This window comes from Leptonychotes weddellii, chromosome 3 (genome assembly GCF_054177405.1).
Source record: "Leptonychotes weddellii isolate Sample4059 chromosome 3, ASM5417740v2, whole genome shotgun sequence".
NCBI classification, from domain to species: Eukaryota; Metazoa; Chordata; class Mammalia; order Carnivora; family Phocidae; genus Leptonychotes; species Leptonychotes weddellii.
Genome location: NC_138371.1, coordinates 6,433,849 through 6,461,315, shown reverse-complemented (window position 1 = coordinate 6,461,315; position 27,467 = coordinate 6,433,849). Strand labels below are relative to the sequence as shown.

At 38.8% G+C, this 27,467-nt stretch overlaps 1 protein-coding gene across 6 annotated transcripts in view; it reads left to right on the top strand.

The window, feature by feature from the left end:
• The window catches only part of GIGYF2 (GRB10 interacting GYF protein 2), a 137,192-nt gene that overhangs the window by 13,569 nt on the left and 96,156 nt on the right, over positions 1-27,467 (top strand). For all 6 annotated transcript variants that reach the window (XR_014143328.1, XM_006739590.3, XM_081813382.1 and 3 more), the window contains 3 exons: positions 12,625-12,708; positions 24,861-24,990; positions 25,806-25,901. Coding sequence is in view for 5 of the 6 variants with exons in the window: in XM_006739590.3 (XP_006739653.2) it covers positions 12,668-12,708; positions 24,861-24,990; positions 25,806-25,901 (267 nt within the window). In the remaining variant the exon portion in view is untranslated. The remainder of the gene's footprint in view (positions 1-12,624; positions 12,709-24,860; positions 24,991-25,805; positions 25,902-27,467) is intronic.

Sequence of the window (27,467 nt, the reverse complement as noted above, 5' to 3'; positions counted from 1 at the left end):
ACTCTTGTGTGCAAACCTCATTGTACTTGTATTCTGTTGAGTGAATGTGCTGCTTTTATAGGATTGCTTCCTGTCTTTATAAAGACGAGTGATGTGGTATATGTGGTTCTCCTTCATGGTTCCTTTTCATTGTTTTCCTCAGCTTTTTTTTTTTGAAGTTTGAAAAAAATGCATTTTGAGACCTATGTATTTTAGCCTAGTGACTGAATATTGCTTCATTTTATTTTATTTTATTTATTAATTTTTTAAAGTAATCTCTACCCCCATTATGGGACTCGAATTTATGACCTCGAGATCAACAGTTGCATGCTCCAGGCACCTTGGTAGCAGAGTTGGTTAAGTGTTCTGCCTCCTGATATTGGCTCAGATCTTGATCGCAGGGCTGTCAATTTGGGCCCTGTGTTGGGCTCTGTGCTGTTCATGGAGCCTACTTTAAAAAAAAAAGCGGGCGGGGGCACCTGGGTGGATCAGTTGGTTGGGCGGTTGACTCTTGATTTCGCCTTGGGTTTAATCTCAGGGTTGTGAGTTCAAGCCCCATGTTGGTTCCATGGTGGGTGTGGAGCCTACTTAAAAAAAAAAAGAGTTGCATGCTCTACTGAGTGAGCCAGCCAGGTGCCCCCTATTTTAACCTTTTTTTTTTTTTTTAATTTTTATTTATTTATTTTAGAGAGAGAGCACAAGAGGGGGGAGCGGGAGAGGGAGAAGCAGACTCCCCGCTGAGCAGGGAGCCCGATGTGGGACTCGATCCCGGGACTCCAGGATCATGACCTGAGCCGAAAGCAGTCGCTTAACCAACTGAGCCACCCAGGCGCCCCTAACCTTTTTTAAATTGAGGTATAAAATATAGTAAATAGGTGCACAGATCTGAAGTATGTACTTGGAAAAGTTTTACATATGTATATACTTCTGTAATCACCAATTAGATCAAGATTAGTGAACATCTCCAGCACTCCAGAAGGTTCCTTCTTCTCCTTCTTAGTCACTAGTTCTACTTCCCTGATGAGCATATTTTTGACATGTGTCACTTTTTGATTACTTTATCTATTGAACATCGTATCAAAGGAATCACACGGTCTGTGTTCTTTGGTGGCTGGCTTTTGCTGAACGTGATGTCTGCGGAGATCCATGCAATATTGTTATCAGTAGTTTTTTTTTTATTGCTGAGTTTTTGTTTTATGAACAATTTAACTTTTTTTTTTAAAGATTTTATTTATTTATTTGAGAGAGAGAAATGAGAGAGAACACATGAGAGGGGATAGGGTCAGAGGACGAAGCAGACTCCCCGCTGAGCAGGGAGCCCGATGCGGGACTCGATCCCAGGACTCCAGGATCATGACCTGAGCTGAAGGCAGTCGCTTAACCGACTGAGCCACCCAGGCGCCCCTAACTTTTTATTTTGAAATAGTTTGAAGTTTACAGAAAAGTTGCCAAAAATTACTAAGATTTTTTGTGTGCTCTTCATGTAGTTCAATGGTTTTTAGCATTTTCTATATTTACTTTATCATTTATTTCTTTCTCTGTATGTGCATATATGTATGTAATTCTTAACATAATTTATAATATATAACATTTTATATAAGTTTTTTCTATTTCATTTGAGAGTATGATGTAGACCTCACGCTTCTTTTCCCTTAAAACATTTCAGTGGTCTTGGTTTTTTTTTTTTTTTAATTATTTTTTGGGGGGGGAGGGTTGGAGAGGGGGAGAGAGAGGGAGCCTGATGTGGTACTTGATTCCACGACCTTGAGATCGTGACCTGAGCTGAAATCAAGAGTCAGACGCTTAACTGACTGAGCCACCTAGGCACCCCTATTATAATTTTTTAAGTAAGCTCTCTGCCCAGTGTTGAGCTTGAATTCATGACCCTGACATCAACAGTTCCATGATCTACCAACTGAGCCAGCCAGGCACCCCTTCAAGGTTATTTTCTGTTTTTCCTTTTAAGATTTTATTTATTTATTAGAGAGAGAGAGCACCCGTGTGCAGGCACACACCCAAGTGGCGGGGAGGGGTAGAGGGAGTGAGAGAAGCGGATTCCCCACTGAGCAGGGAGCCTGACATGGTGCTCGATCCCAGGACCCTGCGATTGCCACCTGAGCTGAAGGTAGACACTTAACCAACTGAGCCACCCAGGTGCCCCTTCAATGTTATTTTCTAGGAATAAGAACATTTTCCTACATAATCACAGTAAAAATTTCAGTCATAATTAATGATGATACAATACTATTACCTAACCCATAATTCCTATTCAAATTATTACAGTTGTCTCTTTAATGTTTCTTACAGCGTAATTTTTGTTGGTTCAAGATGAAATTAAGAATTGTACAGGCACCTGGTCTTTATATCTCTAAGTCTCCCTTAATCTGGGATTTTTTTGTTTGTTTGTTTTTGTTTTTTGACTCTTATATTTTTAGAGAGTATGGTTGATTGATTTTGTGTCTATCAGTTCGGGTATATCTGATGTTTTTTCAAGATGATCTTCAGTTTCTGCATTATTGTCAGGAGTGTAACAAATACTGCTGTATTCTTCTCAATGCATCACATCAGGAGGCATGTGGTGTCCATTTGTCTCAGTATTAATAATGTTACCTAACTTAGTAACAGTCAGATGGAAGCGATGCATAGGGCAGGGTATGTGGGAATGGGTACAGAGCTTCAGTGCTCTCTCTGGCATACCACCTTCTCCTTGAAGCTCCACTACAGTTTGTTTATTCATTCTTCTGTTGATGATCATTTGCAGTGATGAACATAGTAGCCAAATGTCAGTTTTTGGTAATTATGAATAAAGCTACTATGAATATCGTATCTTTGTCTTTTGGTAAAAATTTCACTTGAATATTTATCTAGCAGTGGATTATGGGATCATGGGGTAGATATATATTTAGATTTGATAGATATTGCCAAACTATTTTCTGAAGTGGTTGAACTAATTTGCACTAATGGAGTTATTAATTTTGTGTTATCTTAATCCAGATTTGGCTAAGGTAAAAATAGTTTGCTGCTGGAATGCGGACAGAACTCTTCATTTATTTGGGACTGTGTATGTGAGGAGTGCTAGAAGGGTAGCTCTTTTTTCTGTCCTTGGGAGAATGGAGGTAAGGAAGTGTGGGGGCAGATTTATGTTCCTAGGTGTTCATTCTGGTAGTCTTTGTCAGACTATGCATAGTACTGCCTGGACTTCATCCCAGATTTGCCATAGATTTTTGGGGGCTAAGTTTTACATATCCAGGAGATGGAGATTTGCAGGAGTGGACAGTTTTTATAAGAAAGATTCAGGAGGTTTTAAAGGAGTACATGTTTTGAATTGTTAGTAGTGGTAGCTAATCAGGTTGTCACGAATTCTAGAAGCAGTATCAGGGAACACTTTCAGGGTCGAACTGTTAGCTGCTGTGCTGGATTCTGATTCCGCTTTGGCTTCTCCTTGCTGTGTTTCTCCAGTTAGGACTTAAACTACATATATCTGCAGCTCCTTCATGTTAGTAGTGATTGTGTGTGCCCAGAAGTTGTCTGGCTTCTTGACACTGTGCCAGGTTGTGAGAAAATGGTAGACTTAAGAGCTGTGAGGCCAAGGTCTCCCTTTTCTTTGTTGCAAACCCAACAATAAGAAAGAGGTGGGTTGATTTATTCTCTCTCCTCTCTTAAACATGCACTCACATGCACACAGTGATAGATGAGGTCCCAAAGAGGAGCTGAGGAACCCAGGAAAACTAGAAAAATACACAGAGAGAAAGGAAAATAATTATACTAGTAATTAGAGATAAAATAATTGCTAGTAGGGGCTAACGTAGCACAGAATTGTTAAGACGTTGACAAAAAGGCCAGGTTATATCACATTCATGGTTAAGTACAGGATGCAGTTTATCAAAGAAGACCAATTTCCTGATGTTAATCACAGAGGGAATATATTAGTTGAATTCTCTTATAAAGAATTTTGAGTAATGGACAGGTCTGAAAGAGTGGTTATTTAGGAATATTTTGTCAGCTATTTTTAAGTCAACTCTCAGAAATTTGAGGGTAGACCTATGTCTGAGGTCCTTATCCCAGAATTGGAGTAGCCAAAGAAGAGAAAAGGTCAGAGGAGGGAGGTGAGAACCTTTCCTTCTGTTCTGTCATAGTTGGTTTTGGCATGAGAAAGATATGCTAATAGGGTGGTCTCTGAACTAAAGAATATTTTGCACGCATTCTATCAGAAGCACTTTATGCCATTATGCCCACTTTATGTCCTTTTCCGACTCCTTCCTCAAAGGTTTGGGTGCTTCTATATTTCAGAGATGCTAGGACCAGGACTTGTTCTCAGAATTCTTGAGACCTGCTAACTCCACTATGTCATGTGTGAGGTCATGAGATGAATGAAAGTCCATCTGGTTATTCATCCTTTTTGTTGTCTCATCTCCATAACCACTGAGTTTTTTTCTCCCATTGACCCAGTCTCACGGTTTCATTCCTTTCCAAGAATTTTTATTGAGGTTTCTGACGTGTTATTTTTGTGTGTTAAACCTTTTCATATGTTAAGCTGTTCATAGGTTGTTTTTCAGCATTATTAAGGTAATTGAAGCCCATCCTGCCTTGATAATTTTGCCTTCTCTTTAGCGCTCAGAGGTTACCAGTACATTTCCCTGCATAGTGGTAGCTGTGTCAGTAGGCAGAATCAGGAACTTTTTTTTTTTAAGATTTTATTTATTTATTTGACAGAGAGAGAGAGACAGCGAGAGAGGGAACATAAGCAGGGGGAGTGGGAGAGGGAGAAGCAGGCTTCCCACCGGGCAGGGAGCCCGATGCTGGGCTCGATCCCAGGACCCTGAGATCATGACCTGAGCCGAAGGCAGTCGCTTAACCAACTGAGCCACCCAGGTGCCCCTAGAATCAGGAACTTTATTCTCTTGCATTCATTGCCTGTTCTTTTCTTTTGCTAGGGTGACCATTCAGCCTGGTTTACTCCTATTGTCTCTGTGTAATTATTAATACCCTGCTTGCATACACATTTTCTGGTGTATATATGTACATAAACTGTACCCCTAATGTGGGACTTGAACTCACAACCCTGACATTGAGTCCCACGCTTAACCAACTGAGCCACCCAGGCGCCTCCCCTTACCACATTTCTATAATTACTCTTCAAATCACCAATGACTTCATTGTGGAAGCCAATGAAGACTTTTCAGTCTTTGTCTTTTTTGATTTGTGTTTGAAACTTTTGAACTCTTCTATAGAAAAAAAATTGTGGCAGTACTATCTTTGATGTATACACAAATTAGAAACTTACTAGGAAAAGAATTATCCATAATTCTACCATTCAGAAGTAAATATTAACATCTTGGGACATACTTCTATATACCCACTAAGAATATATTTTAGAATGTGTTGAATGTTACTGTATTCTCTGTACTCTGTAACCTGCCTTGAACACTTAATATGTTGTTGACATCTTTTTATGTCAGTGAATGTAGTTATTATTTGTTACTATTACCTCTCTCTATATAGGTATATAGGTCTGGCTTCCACAATATCTGCTGAATTTCTAACACCCCTCCTTTCCTTTTAGATCTTGCTAATTCATTCTCCTCCTGGCATCTTGAATGATCTTCCTAAAGTATCAATTTCATCCTAGACATTTTCTTGCCCTAATCTTTTTATAGCCTTTCATTGCCCTTGGGATATAAAATACAAAGTCTTCTATGATATGGCCACTAATTTACCAATCTTCACTTTAGTTTTTAGCTTTATTGAACAAATGGATAATCTCCCCCAAGGATCCTGGTTCTTTCTCCTATCTGTTATAGATTCAGTGAGTGTGGAGAAAGTGAGAGTCCATGATAGGGTGAAAGGTTAGTGCTAAAGATCTTTCATTGTGTGATCTTTTCTCTTCTTGCCCAGTATACTCCTGCATTGTGATTGCTGGGCTTTGTTCTTGTCCCTTGAGCTTGTCCCTGCTTGACTTCTGCTATGGGGTAGTTTCATTCAATTTTTGGTTATAGTTATGTAAACTTATTTCCAAATCTGTTTTCTCATCCCCATCCTGACTCTGTCGTGGAATTCAAAGTCTAAATTAATGGTCTTTTGGGGTATTTCCTCAGGTGTGCATTCATTTTGACCAAAACTATGAGTGTCTTTCCTCCCAAATTTTATTTTTCTATTTTCTCTTCACTTCCAAGCTTTATATACAGATTGAAAAAGCACTCCACCTCAGTATTGAATCCTGTAGGTTCCATTCCATTTCTGCATTCTCTGTTTAGATTTTCCTTTCCAGAGGGACCAGTGCTGCTTCTACTGAGGAAATGGAGTAGATACTTGAATGGACCTTGGTTTTATGCATGCCAATGTAAGGGAGGGAGGGCAAGGCAGTCCTTCCGGGGCAAAGGAATGGCATGAACAGAAGCGCAGAAGGAGGAGAATGCAGTGGAGAGTAGAAAGTTCTCATTTGGCCTTGAGTTTGGAGGTGAAACAGTAGGAGATTGAATTGAGGAGGTATGGTTTAATCAGATTGGTGGGGACCTGAAATACCAGGAGTTTTGCTATACATGGTAGGTTTATTTATTTTTTTTAAAAAAGATTTTATTTATTGAGAGGGAGAGAAAGCGAGAAAGAGAACACGAGCAGGGTGGGAGAGGGAGAAGCAGGCTCCCCACTGAGCAGGGAGCCCAATGCAGGGCTTGATCCCAGGATCTTGGGATCATGACCTGAACTGAAGGCAGACGCTTAACTGACTGAGCCACCCAGGCGCCCCATACATGGTAGGTTTAATTGACTGTTTTACAGAGGGGTAGGCATGACCAAAGTGGTGCTTGAGGAAGATGATCTTGTTGGTTGTGAGTAGTTAAAGAGGGTGATTCAGGAAGCAAATTAGAAATTTTATTGTAATAATCCAAACATGAGTTAACAAAGAGTGCAAGAGGACTCTTGAAGGAGGAACTGACCACATTTGAGACAAAATGACAGGATATAAGAAAGCAGGGAGGAAGGAGTTGCAGATGATTCTGTGCTTTTGAGTCTGGCTGACTACTGAACTGTGAGAACAGTGGTACCTGATGAGTTGTTGATGAGGTAGATATCTAGGAGGATCAGGCAGCTGGAAATGCCATCTGGGTCATGGGAGAAAAAATGAAATCCGTAATTCACAGCAGGGCAGGGCGGGAGGCCCTTTCCAGGGTCTGGAAATTTGTAGGAGAATTTTTCATTGCTCTTGTTATAATGACACTCCAATCCCCATGTGTTCCTCGTTACCCTGTGATTTAGTAGGCAGAGTTCTACCCTAAGTACTGGTAGAGAATACCATCGTAGATTAAAAAAGGTTCAAGACAATATCTAAACAGTTTATAGTTAAATAAACCACGGGTATGCTGAGGGAAGTCAGAAAAGAGAAACTTGGGGAATGGCAACTAAATAGGAAGGAAATGAAGATAGGAAAACAATAGCAGTACAATGTTGGTCATGGAGGGAAAAGGAGGAGAGTTTCAAGAAAAGGCAATGTAGAAAGGCAGAAGAGCACAGCATCCAGAGTCTGGTTCAAATCCTGACTTGCTGTAACAATTCAGGGCTGTTTTCTGATGGTCACAAGTCTCCTGGGGCTTTGGGTTGACAACATTTAGCTCAAGGCGGAACCTATGCATTTCAGGACCTCCTTGCATCCTTAGAAAGGACAACTGAGAAATAGGCCCTGGTTCCATTCTAAATAATTTATAATTCAGAGGCATTGGGTAAGGCAGTCTCTTTAGTACATATATAAACACATTAGAACTGGGGTTATTCATTTATTTATTTTTAAAAGATTTTATTTATTTGACAGAGAGAGACACAGTGAGAGAGGGAACACAAGCAGGGGGAGTGGGAGAGGGAGAAGCAGGCTTCCCGCTGAGCAGGGAGCTGGACACAAGGCTCGATCCCAGGACCCTGGGATCATGACCTGAGCCAAAGGCAGACGCTTAACACTGAACAACTGAGCCACCCACACACTCCAACTGGGGTCATTTAAATGGATGTGGAAGGAGCAGTCTTAGGTGGGGAATTCAGAATTAGAGATTACAGTACTGTAAGCATTTATATGCGATTTCTTCAACAGTCATGACTCTTAGGTTTCGTGTTTTAATTCATAAAAGAGAACAAGTAGAACACCATTCTGTGTAATACAGGTTTCTTTAGTGGATAATTAAATCACAGATTATTATTCTTACAGGTTCTTAAGGGTTCTTCAGAAATTTTTGTATTAGGAAGTAATCTTCTTATGGAAACTATGTTATAAATGGTAGTTAGGTTTCCATCTCAGGGCATTAAAAAGATAGCTTTTAATGTTTGTGTAGTATGGTAGGTAGTTTGGTACTACCTGAAAGGTTTATAGGTGGAATGGTAAACAGGACGGGAACAGGATTTCCTTGCTTGTTCCTTAGATACTGCCTAAGGCTTCTCCTGTAATTCAAGACTGCTCCCTGCAGGTGGGAAAGTTAGGCATTACACAACTCTAGGGACTCCATTTGCATCCTTTGTGGTAATAGTGCCCATGGAGTTTTGTGCTTCCAAGACCTGTGTCACCTTAATAATTAAAAAAATTTTTTTTTTTAAAGATTTTATTTATTTATTTGACAAAGACATAGCAAGAGAGGGAACACAAGCAGGGGGAGTAGGAGAGGAAGAAGCAGGCCTCCCCGCGGAGCAGGGAGCCCGATGTGGGGCTCGATCCCAGGGTCCTGGGATCAGGACCTGAGCCGAAGGCAGACGCTCAATGACTGAGCCACCCAGGCGCCCCCACCTTAATAATTTAAAGGGGGAAATTTTTTTTAATCTCGTAAGCGATTTTAATATTTTCACAACTATCAAATAATTCAGTTTTATTTTTTATTTTTTTAAAAGATTTTATTTACTAGCGTGAGAGAGTGTGTGAGAGAGAGAGCACAAGTGTGAGAGAGAGGGGGAGCTGCAGAAGGAGAGGGAGAAGCAGGCTCCCCGCTGAGTAGGGAGCCTGATGGGGGGCTCCATCCCAGGACCCCGGGATCATGACCTGAGCTGAACACAGACCCTTGAAAGCAGGCACTTAACCAACTGAGCCACCCAGGCGCCCCCAAATAGTTCAGTTTTTAATGGAGAGTTATTTGCCTTGTAAATTCAATCTGGTTCAAATCTTGACTTGCTTTATAAATTCAGAGCTGTTTTCCAATGGTCAAGGTCCCACAGGGGTTTGAATATAAAACATTTGGCTGGGTGGGGTTTAAAATGGTAGTAAAAACACTCCTTCAAGATGTTTTGTATTACAATAAAGTCTTATAGTTGATGTAGTCTCTGCAGGTCTTTGTTAGCCAAGTAGGTCCACATACTTTTAAAAGCACACTGAATTAATTTATGCCAAATGTGGTCACAGGGATGATTTATAAGCAGAATACCTGTATTGATTTACAGTGGGCACCTTCTTGGGCTCTGATCATCACTACCTTGGCAAGTTATTTCAGTTGGAATGTAGCATAATTTAATTGAATCTAACATGCATCAGTTATGCGATTCTTTATGTATTACTAAAGAAGAAATCATACTGTGAAGTAAGCTCTGCCAGAGTTTTTTAATTGCTTAAAATTTTTATTTTACATTTTTTTCCGTTCAGTCGTCTGCAATGGCTCTCTTATTTTACATTTTTAGATTCAAAAGACATTTTTTGAATAATTTTTGAAATTATTTTTTAAGTACTCTCTACACCCAACATGGGGCTCGAAGTCATGACCAAGATCAAGAGTTGCATGCTTTTTTTTTTTTTTTTAAAGATTTTACATATGAGAGAGAGTTTGCATGCGCGCGCACACACACGCACGCATGCACGTGGGTGCATACGAGTGAACAAGCACGAGCTGGGGGAGGGGCAGAGGGAGAAGGAGTGGCAGACTTCCCACTGAGCAGGGAGCCCGACTCAGGGCTGATCCCAGGACCCTGAGATCATGACCGGAACTGAAGTCCGACGCTTCAGGGAGTGAGCCACCCAGGTGCTCCAAGAGTTGCATGCTCTTCTAACTGAGCCAGCCTGGTGCCCATTATTTTACTTTTTTTTTTTTTTATTTGCTAGAGAGAGAGAGACAGTGAGAGAGGGAACACAAGCAGAGGGGGAGTGGGAGAAGGAGCAGCAGGCTTCCCGCTGAGCAGGGAGCCTGATGCAGGGCTCTATCCCAGGACCCTGGGATCATGACCTGAGCCGAAGGCAGACGCTTATCTACTGAGCCATCCAAGAGCCCCTATTTTACATTTTTAAAAAAGTTCTTTTAAACTTATTTAGCAAAAAAGTCTAATAGATTTTTATTATATGGTATATATTTTGTGTATATGTTAGAATAGAAGTGAAATAAATTGGTTAAGGTATTCCTCAGATTTCTACATATTATGTCTGATTCTTCTAAATAATGAAAAATTTAGGATTATGGAAGTTTCCTTCCTCTCCTCTCCCCACCAATGTTTTGTCAGGTTATTAAGGGTATTAATAATGAAATGTTTCTTAGGGGACTGCTCCATTGTTTTCTCATCAATTTAAAATACAGTGATTTGGTGCTTCTGAAGTTCTTAAGTCTAAGTTGTTTAATTTTTCCCCTTTAAATACTTTGGCGCTGGTGCATGTGGCCACATGTGGGTTGTGCATTGTCTAGTCTCAGTAGCAAAGCTTCATCTACATGTGGTTTTTTTGGTTCTTTTCCTCAGGTTCTGTAAGGCACCTACAATCATTTCTCTGATGACAAAAAGTTACTTCACTAATTTCCCATTGCTGTATTTGCTTTCTTTTCTATTATATACTACATTTCGCTTCAATTTAGAATCATTTTATAATCTTTTCAGAGACATTTTAAGCAACAGTTTAAAATTGGGTACTAGCAACAATACAGTTGAAAGGATGATAGTAAAGAGCTATGACCAAGTTTACCATGGGCAGACAGTGACAACTGTGGCACAGCTTCCTTTGGGTGAGAGCAGTGGTAACAGGACACTAAGATGTATTCCAATTTCAGAGAGGTTAAAATGCGGAAAACCATGTATCTTACGTGTTCTTTTTTGAATTACCAGTTGCTTAAGAGGTAGGGAGGGCACTAAGTTGATCTCAGCTTGAGTCTGGTGTGCAAGCTTGCGGGGCCAGGTAGCAGGGAATCAGAGTTAAGTTAGAGAATATGGGTGTGTCCCTGGAGCCCTCAGGGTTAAACTAGAGCTAGAAATACCTTCCAGAAGGAGGGCAGATAAATTATTTTTTAGTTACTTTTATTTTGTATTTTTCCTCACCTGCTAAGCTTTCCCCCCTTTTCTTTTTTCCCCAGAAGGCAGATAAATTAGTAGCTGATTATGGATGTTAACATACTTTTACTTTCCCGTTTCTGCATTTTTGACCAGTTTCTAGTTAATATTTTTAAGCAATCTCTACACCCAATGTGGGGCTTGAACCCACAACCCCGAGATCAAGAGTTGAATGCTCTACTGACTGAGCCAGCCAGATGCCGTGAGGCATTTTTTTCTAGTCAATTATTTTTAGATCTTCTAAACAGAAATAAAAGTGTGATGTGAATTTATCTTGGAGATATTTACAGTATATTTATAGTATTTATAGTATTTTCCATTTTTAAGCGGTGATACTCTTTTTTTCCCCAGCTTTATTGAGATATAGTTGACATATAGCATTGTATAAGTTTAAAGTGTGTAGTGTATTGATTTGATACTTTTATATATTGCAAAATGATTACCACCATAGCATAAAGCTAACACCTCATTCCATCACATACTTATTATTTCTTTTTTTTTTTTTTTCTTACTATTTCTTTTTTGTGGTGAGAACATTTAAGATCTAATCTCTTACGAACTTTCAAGTATATAATATGGTATTATTAGCTGTAATCATCTTGCTGTACATTAGATCCCCAGAAGTGGAACTTTGTACCCTTTGACCACATACCTCCCTACTTTTCCCACCTCCCAGCCCCTGGTGGCCACCACTCTACTCTGTGTTTCTCTGAGTTTGGTTTTTTTTTTTTTAGATTCAATATGTAAGTAATATCCTACAGTATTTGTCTTTTCTTGTCTGACTTCACTTTAAGCTCTGATATTTTAAAATGGTTTTTGAAAGGTCACTCATGAAATTTATTAGTGAATTATTTTAACTTGATGGTTCAAGATAATTTTTTTAAAGGATCACTAGTGTATAAAATGCTAAGCAGAAAGTGGGGAGAGTTGTAGCGGAAGCTGTGAGATAGGAAGGGAGGATGCTTATTTTAAGAATCTTTAATATACCTCATGGTGATGGGAGAGCAAGGAAGTAATATATATTAAAATGTAAATCTGTTACCCTTCATTCACTCCCTTTTGCTCAGTGGTTAATGAAGAAGGTCCTTAATTTGGTCCCTGGTGCCCTGCATGGTCTGCTCCTACCTATCTCATTGGCTTCATCTTATACCATGCCTACTTTCCCCAGATAAACTTAAGAAGATGGTGACTTGAAATGTAAGGTGGTTTATGAATTTCACTTTGCCTGCTATCCTGTTATAAACAGGGATTAAAAAATCTCATTCTGTTGGCTTTGGTTAAATGGAGCCAGGGAATAAGTAAAACACCCTAGATAGACTTTCTGGGCTGGAATTCTGCATTTACTCTTCATTAACTGTATGGAGATATTTTTCTCATTAACAGGTTTCTCCACATATAAAAATCTATTGTAAAAATACGGAAAATAATGGCAGCGGAAACGCAGACACTGAACTTTGGGCCTGAATGGTGAGTTTTCAAAATCTCATCCTATTTGATATTGGATATACTACTAGTATAGTAGTAAGGTATTTGTACAGCTGTTGGGTGGTTTATAAATGTACATGTTTTTGAGACTTTGATTTTTGTGCCTAGTTGAAATCAGTGTAGTTTATCTAGGAATAAATTACTGTTTGGTTAATGACTGCATTCTGTATTTAAAAAAACTTTCTTGGTCTGGCTTTGTAATGATAATGGAATTTTCTTGGTCTGGTTTTGCACTGATAATGGTTATGTAATGATGATTGACTCCCTGCAGTCCCACCACCCTAGCAAATTACTTGCTTTTTCATTTGAGCCCTTGTCTAGGTGCATATAAAATTTTACATATAATTGTAACATTTTTATCTGTGTATGTTTTCTGCTACAATGCTGTTTTGTGAGTGCTATTCATAGACTTATTTGAAAACATAGTTCTTACTGAATTATTATTTGAATTTTATTTTATTGATGGGCTAGGCAGGTGGTCCAGAATTACACTGGCTATTAACTGTAGCTCATCTAAGATTGGGATAGCATTTGCCATAATAACAATTCATTGACCTTTGAGTCTCTTACAGATGTGTTTGGACCCTGAATATGGAATTCTCATGGAATTTTGAGATCCATCACATTGTAGTGTGACTTTTCCCCCCTCTTCTTCTTTTCCCCCCAATGTTGGTGATTGAAGATCCTCTCGTCAGTGGCATGAATAGTTGCTTTTTCTATTCTATTCCAGAAGCAGTATATAAAGTAGATAGGTGTCTTAAACATTCCTGATTGTTTAGGTGAAAAATGATGCAGACTTCTGTAGTAACTCTCTGTTTGAAGACACTTATTAACTTATTTTATGCATTTCTTTTTATATGTAATTTCTAAATTTTCTTGGCCCTTATAGCTAGCATTTGGAGACTGAGGAGAAATCACTACTTGAAGTTCTAAGAACTGATGCAGCTTCTCTACTTTGAGAATTTATTTTGAAAATGTTGACCTAAGTAATGCTGTACCTGTTTTAGTTCTTAGTTTGTATTTTAAAAATAATTTTATTACCATATTAGTATATGTTTTTAAAGAAATTAGAGATTACAAGTAAGCCAGAGGAAGATATAATCACCATAATTTTATCATCCATGATATAACCACTGTAAATAGGTTAGTTTATCTCTGCAGGTGGTTTTATGTATGCTCATTTGTGTATATGTACATTTATTTTCACAAAAATGGGATCATACTGTACATTCAGCTTTGTAACCTGCTTTTAAAAAATAACCACTTCAAAAGTATCTTTTTTTTATCAATAAATGTTTTCTATTATCTTAAATGGTTGCATTGTATGATGTACCATCATTTATTTAGTCTTCTAGATGTAGCATATATAGGCTGTTTTCAGTTTTTCATTATTATAAAATATTTTTGATGAACGTTCTTGTAGCTAAATCTTTATTCACATCTTACTGACTTTATAAGGTGGGTTTAAATCCATATAGCTCACTTTGTAAACCATTTTGTGTGTAACTCTTCTGCCTTTATCTAGAATTTTGTAACTGCTTCTCTTTTGTATTTACACACTTTCTTTGTAAAAACATGATTAAACTTGTCAGCTAACTTAAGGAAGTTGTTCCCCCCCCCCCCCCCCGCCTTTTTAAGAAAAAGAGACAACACTAGGAATTTAGCCTAAACAAAAGGAGAAACTGCTGGAGATGTTCTAGAGTCAGTACACGTTAAGCTTGCTGCCCTATACCGTGGATTGACAAACTATGGCCTGTGGGACTATAAATAAAGTTTTTATGAGTAAATTTTATTGGAACATAGCCACACCCATTTGTTTCCGTATTATCTGGCTGCTTTCATACTATAGTGGCACAGTTGAGTAGTTAAAGCAGAGGCCGGCCATCTGGCTTTAAAAAGCTTACATATTTACTCTGGTTTTCTGCAGAGAAAAGTTTTTTGGCCCCTGCCCTAAACCATGGGCTCCCAAAGTCATTTCAGTATGTCATTGGCCCAGTCTATCAGTAGCACTATACACATTTTTTCATTGGTACTCTGAAGTTTTGTTTGATCAGCCCAGGTTTTATACAGAATTTGAAGTGAAGTAACTTTAGTAGAGGACAGTTACCAGTCCCATGCTTAAACAGTAGCTTTACCTAATTGTTACCCTGCAGGCATTATCAGAGCTTAGAGTCCTTCCCTTAGTCATCTGAAATGCTTTTAAACCGAGGAGTGGAGGTCTAAGTAGGCACACTGCCTTTTTCGTACCATCTGTCACAATTTTTTTCTGGCAAAGGGAATATATGAGACCCTTAAGTAACTCTGGTAACCCTGAGCTAGAAGCTGTAATATGAATAGAAGCTGCTACTGTGTTTCTCTGCATGTAACATTACATTCATTGTGGAACTTAGGGAGGTAAGGAGCTCTGTCCAGAATACCTGAGAATCAAAATTTAGAGTGATTGCATTCCATCAGTGTATTAACTCTGAACCATACAGAAACTAATTCAGTGATGCTTTATTCTGTTTACTAAGATCATTTTTATTATGATGTAAAACATAAATGTTCAATCAGAGTTGGATGAAATGAACAGATTTACTGGTACTTGGGAACTTAGTGAAGATGGAAGAATGTTGAAAATTGTGATAGAGGGGCGCCTGGGTGGCTCAATTGTTAAGCGTCTGCCTTCGGCTCAGGTCATGATCCCAGGGTCCTGGGATCGAGCCCCGCATCGAGCTCCCTGCTCGGCGGGAAGCCTGCTTCTCCCTCTCCCACTCCCCCTGCTTGTGTTCCTGCTCTCTCTCTCTCTGTCAAATAAATAAATAAAATCTTAAAAAAAAAAAAAAAGAAAATTGTGATAGAGACAGACCATGAATGACCATACACATGGACTTTTTAAGGTAGGTCTGTGGAATCATTAGGTCTTAGCTTCTCTCTAGAATAAAGATGTGTGTTATATAATCACTGAAGCAATTTAAAAACGTGTGATAGATTTAATGGAGGAGTAAATAGTTTCTAGGAATAAAACAATAGTCTCTACTCAAATGTTACTGCTTTTTTTTTTTTTTTTTTTTAAAGATTTTATTTATTTATTTGAGAGAGAGAGAATGAGAGAGAGAGAACACATGAGAGGGGATAGGGTCCGAGGACGAAGCAGACTCCCCGCTGAGCAGGGAGCCCGATGCGGGACTCGATCCAGGGACTCCAGGATCATGACCTGAGCCGAAGGCAGTCGCCCAACCAACTGAGCCACCCAGGCGCCCAAATGTTACTGCTTTCTATATATAATACCTTCTCCTTATTTCCTGTTCTCCTCTGCTTAATTTTTTCTTAATGGTCTATATCCAAGTAGAATATGGCAACTATTTTACTCACTTACTCTCTATTATTTATATCCCATCCTCCAGCTCCCACTAGACTGTGAGCTCCACTGAGGGCAGGTACTTTGGTCTCAATTTTTGTACAGTTTGTTCACTGCTGTATGTCCAGTGCCTGCATTATAGTAGGTACTCAATAAATATTTGTTCAGTGAGTGAATGAGTTGTTGGAAAGTAAAGCTCATTTTAATGTTTTGCTATTATAAATATGTGTATACATCCTTGAACAGTTTTGTTGGTATTGCTGAGTATTTATTTTGGAATAATTCCTTGGAAGTGGAATTATTAAATCAAAAATTGCAGTTTTAAGGCTTTGGATGATGTATGGATAGATTGACCACCAGAAGGGTTGTGTGAATTTAATTCGCATCCCCTGCCTGTTTATTTCACCCTTGACAAAACACTAAGTACTACCTTAAGAAAAAAAAAATTTTTTTGTTTTAAATGTGGTAGATTTAGGTTTTTTGGATTTTTTTTTTTTTTTGGAATTTTTTGTTTTCGGCAACAAAGTAATTCATGCTTATTCTATTTTTTTTTTTTTAAAGATTTTATTTATTTAATTGACAGAGAGAGAGAGGCAGCGAGAGAGGGAACACAAGGAGGTGGGGTGGGAGAGGGAGAAGCAGGCTTCCTGCGGAGCAGGGAGTCCAATGCGGGGTCGATCTCAGGACCCTGGGATCATGACCTGAGCCGAAGGCAGTTGCTTAACCAACTGAGCCACCCAGGTGCCCCAATTCATGCTTATTCTAGAAAACCTTGGTGAAAATGGTAGTACAAAAGAAAAAGAAAATATCTAAGTTATCCTTAATCCTACCATCCAAATAATCATTGTGAACATTTTGGTTTGTATCCTCCTATTTTTTTTTTTCCTGCAAATATTTGTATGTATACTTAAAGACATTTTATTTATTTTTTTTTAAAGATTTTTATTTATTTATTTGACAGAGAGAGAGATAGCGAGAGCAGGAACACAAGCAGGGGGAATGGGAGAGGGAGAAGCAGACTTCCTGCCGAGCAGGGAGCCCGATGTGGGACTCGATCCCAGGACCCTGGGATCATGACCTGAGCAGAAGGCAGACGCTTAACGACTGAGCCACCCAGGCGCCCTACTTAAAGACATTTTAAAAAAAACCAAAATAACAAATTCATTACTGTTTTATTTGGGGATTTTTTTTTTTTTTTTTACTTTGAGGATTGTAAATAGATACATGTAGATGATAAAGGAATTTATCATACAGGAAATAATTGCAGATAGTTACCTGGCTTTATGGGGAAGGAGCCAAGGAATCTCCTTTAGGTTTTCTTCTGCCTTATCTCCGTGGTCGTAAGGAGGTTTTCCCAGGTCTTTCCAAGCAAGAAAGTGAGGCACTTGTTTCCCCCAAAGCACTTTGTTTATACCTGTGTGAAAATAGTTACATCTTTGTGTTGTGTCTCCGTGTTTACCTTACTCAGAAAAGAACATAAGGCACTGTATTTCTCAATTTTGGTAAGCCCACTGTTTACCCTAATGTACTGAACATAGGCACTTAGTAAATGTTGGACAAAGGCATTCAAGTCTCATGGGGGTGGGGAGAAATGAGGGCAAAGAAGGAAAACCTGACATTGTTGCGTTAGGTATCATCTTTGTGGGCTTGTGGGGAAAATGAGAAGTTTTGGAGAATGGGATGCATTAATCATCCCAGTTTTCAAAAAGAGTGAAAGACATCAGTGCGGTCTGAAGGGATAAGTAATTTGGTATTATCCAGGGGTGTATTTTATTTATTTTTTAAAATATTTTTATTTGAGAGAGAGTGAGAGAAAGAGTGAGCGCACGCGCATGTGAGCAGGGGCAGATGGAGAGGGAGAAGCAGACTCCCTTGCTGCAGGGAGCCCGACATAGGGCTTGATCCCAGGACCCTGGGATCATGACCTGAGCCGAAGGCAGATGCTTAACCTACTGAGCCACCAGGCGCCCCCCAGGGTGTATTTTAGAAGAGAATATTAAGATTTGTTTAGAAAACATTTCTCACGTACCTCCTACATTCTGTGTCTTGTGTTAGATGCTGAGGCAACAAGGTTGAAAGGACATGGTACCTACTTTTGAATTATGTGGTGGGGAAGCTGACACTAAATAATTTCACTATAATGTCAACATGTAAAGGAAGTGTAGTGAAGTATAGGATATTCAGCTGCTTATTTGATGCCTATAAACATCTCATCCTTCATACTTATCTGAAACTGAGCTTGAGTTTTACTGTTTTAAATTTTTTCTTTTATTTAATCTTAAATACCACAGTGTGCCCATTTGCTCAGTCCCAAAATCTTTGAGTTACCCTGGTTATTTCTTCTACTTCTGTATCTCTACATCTAGTCGATCACAGTGCCTTGTCAGTTTCATCTCCAACATCTCTCTTTTTTTTTTCCAACATATCTCTTGAATCTGTTCATTTCTCTCCACCTGCATTGCTGTCACCCTAGTATAAGTCACCACCATCTCTGACATAAACGATTGATTGCAAGAGTGGCCTGATGTTTTCTGACTTCCATTCTTCTCATTGTTCAGCAGGCAGAGCAATCTTAAGATATAAATTGGGTCAAGTTTTTCTCCAGAATCCTTCAATAGCTGTATGTCTATTTGTATGACCGTTTATTAGCTTTTTCTTCCACTAGCCAGTTAGTTCCATGAGGGCTGAGCAGGTACTTGTGTCTAGCCAGGATCTTGAAGATTTCTCTCTCTCTTCCTTTCTCCTTTGCATTCTCTTTCCAACTCCTCATTCGTTTCATTCTGACTCATCTATTCCTTCTCCTCCTTCCACTTAACCTCTCTTTTCCCCCAGTAGTCTTCCCCTCCCCGCAAGTGAAAATGGTTTGAAAAAATAAAATTTTCCTGATAACAGGAAGGGCGTGTGTAAAGACAAGGGGGTGGGAAACAGCAAGTTTAAGAGAGGAATTCTGAGACATTATCTTTACTGTGAAGTGTGGGAGAGATGAGCTTGGAGGCAGCCTTTCTATGTTAAGAAGTTCTGGATTTTATTTGATCGTTGTGTGCCAATGAACAATTGTTAATCAGGGAACATTTTATTCAGGTTTGCATTTGAAATATATTTGTAGCAGTGTGGAGGATGAATGATGACTAGTTGTATCACTTAGGATGCTGTTGTAGCAGTCCAGGTAAGAAAAGTGTGGATAATAATGGGTTAGTTGATCCACAGGATGGCTTGAGAGATTTAGGATCTAAAACTGGTATGATGTGGTAATTGGGTATGGGAGATGGTAGAAGGTGAGGAGTAAAGGATGATTCCCAGATTCTTAATCCAGTGGTTGAGTAGTGTCCTTACCTGCCTTAAAGTGATGAAGGGGGTTGGGATGAATAAACTGATGAGTAGGCTTTGGGGCATATTAAAGCTAAAGCTGAGAGGCTCTAAGTGATTGTATATAGAAGCCTTAAACTCTAGGGAAGAGGTTAGAGTGGAGTTGAGAATCAGGAGCTTACCCAGAAATGTTTTTTGACTCCTACAGCTTCACACATCTACACTGACACTCCAAATTGCTTTCATAAGCTGAAGTTTGGATTTGGGACAATAAGTGAAGATTTTGGGGTATCATGGGGTTTTAGAAGGTCCTCTAATGCTACCCGTCAGTTACTACTACTCATATTAGAACTGGGCCTCTTGTGTTAAACAGATCTCAGTATGACCAGAAAGAAGAAGGTGACGAAGATAGGAAATTGTCCCTTGGATTTGTGTGAGGTTATTGATGAACTTTACTGGAGCAGTGGAATTGTAGGGGAGAAGCCAGATTATGCCACTGTGTTTTTTTGTTTCTTTTTTGCGCTGGGTTTTGAAGTGCCCAGAAGTATGGATGTGGAGATGTTTCTGAAATGAAGAGGAAAGATGAGGATGCTGCATTAAAGGGGTTTTAAATCACTGTTAGATATATTTAGAGACTGAGGGGAAAGCAGGTAGGGAGGGATTAAATTTCTAGAAGAGAGGGTTGTATGGAGCAAGATCCAAGAGAGGTTAAAGATCACTGGTGGGTTTTTAGGGAGGGGTATTACCCAGGTATGTTTTTAGCTTTTACGAATATCTGTAGGTGGAGAGGGACTTGGAACAGGATTTGCCAATTATTGAGTAGAGCACAATTCCCCTTACTCAGGCTACTTTCTTAGTTTGCCTTGGTTGGTCTGTTCTCTTCACAGTAGCTGGAGGAATCTCTTGAGAATTCACTCTAGTTATGTTATTCTTAATAGATCTGGTGCTTATTAGAAATACTCAGTCCTCAACATTGGACATTCAGTCCTTGGGCAGTGGGAGTAGGGTCCATTGGAAGGGAACCAGAGTGGTGAGTGGATTTGAAACCTTGTGAGGAGCAGATAAAGAAATTAGTAATGTTGAGCCAGGAGAAGGAAAGTCTCTAAAGAGACATTGTGACTATTTGCCAGTATTGGAATGATTTTCACTTGGAAGAGCAATCTAGATGTGCCCTCTAGTGGTAGGAACTATTGACAAGCATATTGGTTTACTATAAGAAAGATACTTTAACATAGTTTCTTTTTTAAAAAAAAATTTATTTATTTTAGAGAGTGCATGAGTGGAGGGGGCAAAGGGAGAGGGAGAACAAGAACTTTAAGCAGACTCTCCGCTGAGCATGGAGCCCGATGTGGGGCTCTGTTGCATGACCCTGAGATCATGACCTGAGCTGAAATCAAGAGTTGGACACTCAATCTGTTGAGCCACTCAGGCACCCCTAAAATAATTTCTAATAAAATACATATTTTAAGATTAATGTTTGGCAAGGGGTGCCTGGATGGCTCAGTTGGTTAAGCAACTGCGTTTGGCTTGGGTCATGATCCCGGAGTCCCTGGATCAAGTCACACGTCCGGCTCCCCGCTCAGTGGGGAGTCTGCTTCTCCCTCTGACCCTACTCCCTCTTGTGTTCTGTCTCTCTCTCTCTCTCTCAAACAAATAAAATGAAACTTAAAAAAAAAAAAATTTAAAAGATTAATGTTTGGGAAAATAAACCTTGCTTATTTTATTTATTTATTTACTATTTATTTGAGAGCGAGCACAGGCAGAGGGAGAAGCAGGCTCCCCACTGAGCAAGGAGCCCGACTTGGGACTCAATCCCAGGACCCTGGGATCATGACCTGAGCCGAAGGCAGACGCTTCACCAACTGAGCCACTCAGGAATCCCAAACCTTGCCTATTTTAAATAAAATTTTGGGTTTTGATCTTTTTAGTCATGAAAACCTAGGTTTGAGTCTTTGTTTTGCTGGCTGTGAGTGTGGGCAAGTTGTTTAACCCTCGTCTGTTATTAGGGTTGTTGTGAAGCTGAAATTAAATGAAATGAGGTAATTCATGTGTAAAATTCCCAGCCTCAGTTCTAAGTGGGTATTCTACTTTTTCAGGAAAATGCCCAACTTTACATGAATTTGATGGAAAGCAGTTTCCTGGAAGGTCCTTCAGCAGTGGTTGGATTACTTTTTCATGTGTATATTGTTTTCTTACCTGGTTGTTCCAACCTGTCTTACAGGAGTTGGACTAAATGACCTCTAAGTCTAAGAGTAATTGGAAAGAAAACAAAAGACCAGCCTAATAGCAATAAGCACTCCTAGCACCCTGATTGTGCTTTTAATATGCATTAAAGAGAATCAGGCTCCCTGGAGAAATGGTTGATTCTAGGTCTGAGGCAAGAAATAATACAAGCTATGCCTGGAACATATTGACATACCAGATAGAAAAAAAGCTGTTAAAGACTGCTAGGGTTGTGTCAGAAGGATTTAGGAGCCAACCTGAAGAGTTTCCCACTGGTCAAAGAGACAATTTGAGGGGTACCTGGCTGGCTCAGTCAGTGGAACATGTGACTCTTGATCTCAGGGTTGTGAATTCAAGCCCCTCATTAGGTGTGCAGCCTACTTAAAAGGTGAGGATTTGAATATTGTTAATAATAATTATGGTGAAATACCTTAATTAAAAATAATTTGTTGCGGCGCCTGGGTGGCTCAGTCATTAAGCATCTGCCTTCGGCTCAGGTCATGATCCCAGGGTCCTGGGATCGAGCCCCGCATCGGGCTCCCTGCTCAGCAGGAGGCCTGCTGCTCCCTCTCCCACTCCCCCTGCTTGTGTTCCCTCTCTCACTGTGTCTCTGTCAAATAAAATCTTAAAAAAAAAATTTGTTACCATTGGAAGATGCTAGTGAATCAAGTCCCTAGTTTGAAAACTAAAAGAATCAAGATCACATAAAAAACCAATGATGTATTGTATGGTGACTAACATAACATAAAAAAAAAAAAAAAACAAGACCTTTTTTTTTCCTTTCCTATATGAACCATACTATTGGGTAACAATACCAAATAGTGTAAGAGAGAAGTTTCTCCTTGTAGAAATACTCGAGCTAATAAAGAAGGAATGATAGAATAAAGTCACTTTGTAACCTTAGTGAATGAACTTAGGGACCTACGCATTGGTTGCATTGGTCATTAGGGACTGCTAGACTCAAAAAACCAACCAGGCAGTATGTGCTTCCTGATGGCATAACACACCACTACATGGAAGAAGTCTTTTCAAAGCTGATCAGGTCTTTACATCCTGTCACCAATGTACATGAAATGCAGAGAACAGAGAAACGTGTTAAGCTATATCACAGAGATGAAAATCAGCAAAGTCCAGACTAGAAAAAATTCTTTTGGAGAGAACATTCTGAAGTATTTACTGATGAAAAACTTCCCTTCAAAAACTTCCCGCAAAAATCATGAAAACAGTTTCCTTCAAAAAATCTTTGAAAGCATATGATATCCTTCAAAATAGTATCAGAGGAGGGTTAGATGGAGTGGTAGAAGGAGCAGGGTTGACCATGGGTTATTGATTTGGGGTCTGGGTGAGTATGGTATGTGGGAGTTTGTTATGTAATTCTTGGTACTCTTATATATGTTCAAAATTGTCCATAAATAAAATGTTAAAGTAAGTAGAAAGAGAAGATAGAAACATTGAAAAAATACCGTAACAGTCTTGAGTTTATTAATACATCCCCCTCCTTTATTTTTGGTATTATATTGTACATGTAAACACATTTTTATATTTATGCATGTATAACTTTTGAATAACATGCAAGAAATGTTCTGCTTTCCTTCATATTTTTTTAAAGATCATTGCCCAAAGATCATTCTTTGAAGTGGTGGTTCCATTGTAATCCCACAGATACTACTTGAAAGTTTCCATTGTTTTACATCCTTACCAACAACTGGTATTCCAGATTTATTAATTGGTATTGTCAGATTTATTAATTCTTAAAAGCTCATGACCTGAGCTTTTTTATTAGATCATTCTCTTTTTTGCTTATGTGAATAAAGCTTAGCAATTTGGGGAATATATTTTAATGCTTCTGTTGAATTTTCCTTTAGGCTAAGCTACTGAAGTAAAGTACCTTGGTCCCCTTTACCCTTGATACTTAATTACTTTATAGAACTTCAGGCAGTCCTCAGATAATGAGCTACTGCTGATAGTAGTTTTGCTACTTGCTGTTTGACACAGCTTCAGTGGGATCTTATTTTTGCCATTTTTTGCTGAGGTTCACCCAACTTTTTTTTTTCTCTAAATGAAAGAATCTTATAAATGTTCCTCTTTCCCCAGTTCCATTCCTCTTGGAGTATATTTTTATTTTTTCCTAGAAGTAAATATGGCTTAAAATTTTTTTTCTTGTATTTTAACTCTTCACTGCATTTTCAAATTCAATATACTGATCATTAATTGCTTTCAGTAAAAATGAACCATGAAATACTATAGGCATATAAAAGTATAAAATTGTAACAAACATTTCTATACAGCATGGTTGAGAAAATAAGTCATTGCAGGTATAATTAAAACAGCCTTTATACAATCTCCTTCCCTTTGCAGATAGAACCTTCTCTTGAATTTTGTTTTTGTCTGTTCATGTTTGTTTTTATACTTTTGCTACATTTTATATGTGTTCTTTTTTTTTTTTTTAAGATTTTATTTATTTGAGAGAGAGAGAATGAGAGACAGCATGAGAGGGAGGAGGGTCAGAGGGAGAAGCAGACTCCCTGCTGAGCAGGGAGCCTGATGCGGGACTCGATCCCGGGACTCCAGGATCATGACCTGAGCCGAAGGCAGTTGCTTAACCAACTGGGCCACCCAGGCGCCCCTACATTTTATATGTGTTCTTAAACAGTATAAATTTATTTGCAGGTTTACATGTATATCTTTTTTATAAGCTTCTATGTTTCCCTTTTTCTTTTATATAAGCATACTTTCTTATTTAACAAATATTGATGTTCTGTTAAATGTTAGCAGATCATTCTTTGAAGTGGTGGTTCCATTGTAATCCCACAGATACTACTTGAAAGTTTCCATTGTTTTATGTCCTTACCAACAACTGGTATTCCAGATTTATTAATTGGTATTGTCAGATTTATTAATTCTTATTAATCTAATAGGTATAAGGTGATATTTCACCTTTGTTTTAATCATGTTTAATCCTTTTATGATTTTGAAAAAGTGTCACCTCTTTACCCCCAGACTTCTCAGGGACATGCCATGATAACCTTTTAAGTAAGGAGTTGTCACATGGTCGTCTAGTTATTTTTCAATGAACTGCTCTCTTAATGTGCTGTGACAACAGGTTATGTTAAAGCTAAAATCTTGGATACCTTGAGAAAATGGGATTTCTTTCTGTTCCTTTAAAGAACTAAAATGAACACTTTCATAGTGTATAAAAATAAAAGTTCTTAGTGCCAGAATATTTGACACTTCAATTTTATATTTTATGTCTCTCCTATTCTAGGCTCCGAGCTCTGTCCAGTGGTGGGAGTGTCACGTCCCCTCCTCTTTCTCCAGCTTTGCCGAAGTATAAATTAGCAGACTATCGTTATGGTCGAGAAGAAATGTTAGCACTTTTCCTTAAAGATAACAAGGTAAGAGAAAAGTAAATAGTTGAGAATTATGATTGTGATTTCAGGGGACAGAGCATCTTCTAAGTGTAAGGAGCCCCGTATTTTTTAGAGAAGACCTAAGATTTTGTTACAGGAGTAGAAAGCTTTATGGAAACAGGAGAATATTCAGCACTTAATACTTTAATTTCCTCTTAATGCTTCCTTCATGTCTATTTCTATCCCAATTTGATGGCTGAGAATGGAAGACTCTTTGTTGCACCTTTTACTCTTCAGTTAGAAGTTAGAAGAGGAGCTTTCTCTTCTTCATTCCCTTTTTTATTAAATATATACAATTTTTAGTTGAGAGAATATCTTAAAATATATCATATTTGTGTCATTTATAAATGATCAAAACCCAAACAGTGTAAAGTACACTTACTGTCTGACTAGTGAGAGGTATTTTGTATTTTTAAAATATACCTTGTTTTTACTTTTATTAATGGATTGGGGATCTCAAATTTTAATGATAGTTGCTAAGGACAGATAAAATTGTTTATGAAACTCTCTTTAGTACCTTGTGCCTTTAGTTAAACGTGAGGATTTAATCTTCCACTCTGTACTCTGGAATACCAGAGTTAGTGCTGTATATCAAATCTGAAAGTGGTGGTCTGATGGGAGGAAGAGGAAGGTGCCTGGGGTTTTTAATATTTGACCCTCTCAGAGTATGTAAGTACTACTAAAGGTAATTGTTTATAATAATCACCAAGATATAGACTAAAGAGTGTTTTTTCTTGGTTTATAATTTTTGTAATTGGAGGGATAGCATTAATTTCATGGTCATGTATTTGGTCATACAGATACCTTCAGACCTACTGGATAAAGAATTTCTGCCTATCCTACAGGAGGAGCCCCTGCCTCCGTTGGCTCTTGTACCCTTTACAGAAGAAGAACAGGTTTGTGCCTATCTTTGAGCCTTGGTCAAACCCTTGTTCCTTTCCACCGAGTCATGAAAATAGGAAGTTACTACTTAGGCCCTAAGGCCCTCCATCCCCACAGGTCTGCTTTCTTCTTTCTGTTTACTTGAAAGTGTGGGTGCCTGTCTTGAGTTGATGAGAATCTGCTTTAGTTCTGAAGCTTTTTGAGTATTATATAGAGGTAAGGAAATGTGTCTAGATTCCTTAAGGACAATGGGAACCATCCCTTATAATTTATTTGAGTAGATAGGTATTTTTGGGAGGTAGGGCCTTTTCAGAAAAATTGGTTTTTCAGAAGTAATTGGTAACCTGAATTCTCACCATGCATTTTTTTTTTAAGATTTTATTTATTTGACAGAGAAAGAGAGAGCACAAGCAGTGGGGGAGCGGCAGGCAGAGGGAGAGGGAGAAGCAGGCTCCCTGTTCAGCAGGGAGCCCAATGTGGGCTTGATCCCAGAACCCTGGGATCATGACCTGAGCCAAAGGCAGTTGCTTAACCAACTAAGACACCCAGGCGCCCCCATTTTTTTTTTTTTTAAATTTAAATTGAATTAACATATGATGTATTACTAGTTTCAGAGGTAGAGTTCAGTGATTCATTAGTCGTATATAATACCCAGTGCTCCTTACATCATGTGCCCTCCTTAATGTCCATCACCCAGTTACTCCATCCCCCCCGACCCCCAAGCAACCCTCAGTTTGTTTCCTGTGATAAAGAGTCTCATGGTTTGTTTCCCTCTCTGATTTGGTCTTGTTTTATTTTTTCCTCTCGTCCTCTATGATCCTGTTTTGTTTCTTAAATTCCACATATGAGTGAGATCATATGATAATTGTCTTTCTCTGATTGACTTATTTTGGTTAGCACAATACACTCTAGTTCCCCATCCACGTCGTTGCAAATGCAAGATTTTTTTTTTTTTTTGATGGCTGAGTAGTATTCCATTGTGTGTGTGTGTGTGTGTGTATATATATGTATATATATATACACATATACATATACTACATCTTCTTCATCCATCTATTGATGGACGTCTGGGCTCTTTCCATACTTTGTCTATTGTGGACTTTGCTGCTATAAACATTGGGGTGCAGGTGCCCCTTCTGATCACTACATTTGTATCTTTGAAGTAAATACCCAGTAGTGCAATTGCTGGGTCATAGGGTAGCTCTATTTTCAGTTTTTTGAGGAACCTCCATACTGTTTTCCAGAGTGGCTGGACCAGCTTGCATTCCCACCAACAGTGAAGGAGGGTTCCCCTTTTTCCGCATCCTCGCCAACATCTGTCGTTTTCCTGACTTGTTCATTTTAGCCATCCTGACTGGTGTAAGGTGGTATCTCACAGAGGTTTTGATTTGGATTTCCCTGATGCCGAGTGATGTTGAGCACTTTTTCATGTGTCTGTTGGCCATTTGGATGTGGTCTTTGCAGAAATGTCTGTTCATGTCCTCTGCCCATTTCTTGACTGGATTATTTGTTCTTTGGGTGTTGAGTTTGCCCAGTTCTTTATAGATTTTGGATACTAGCCCTTTACCTGATATGTCATT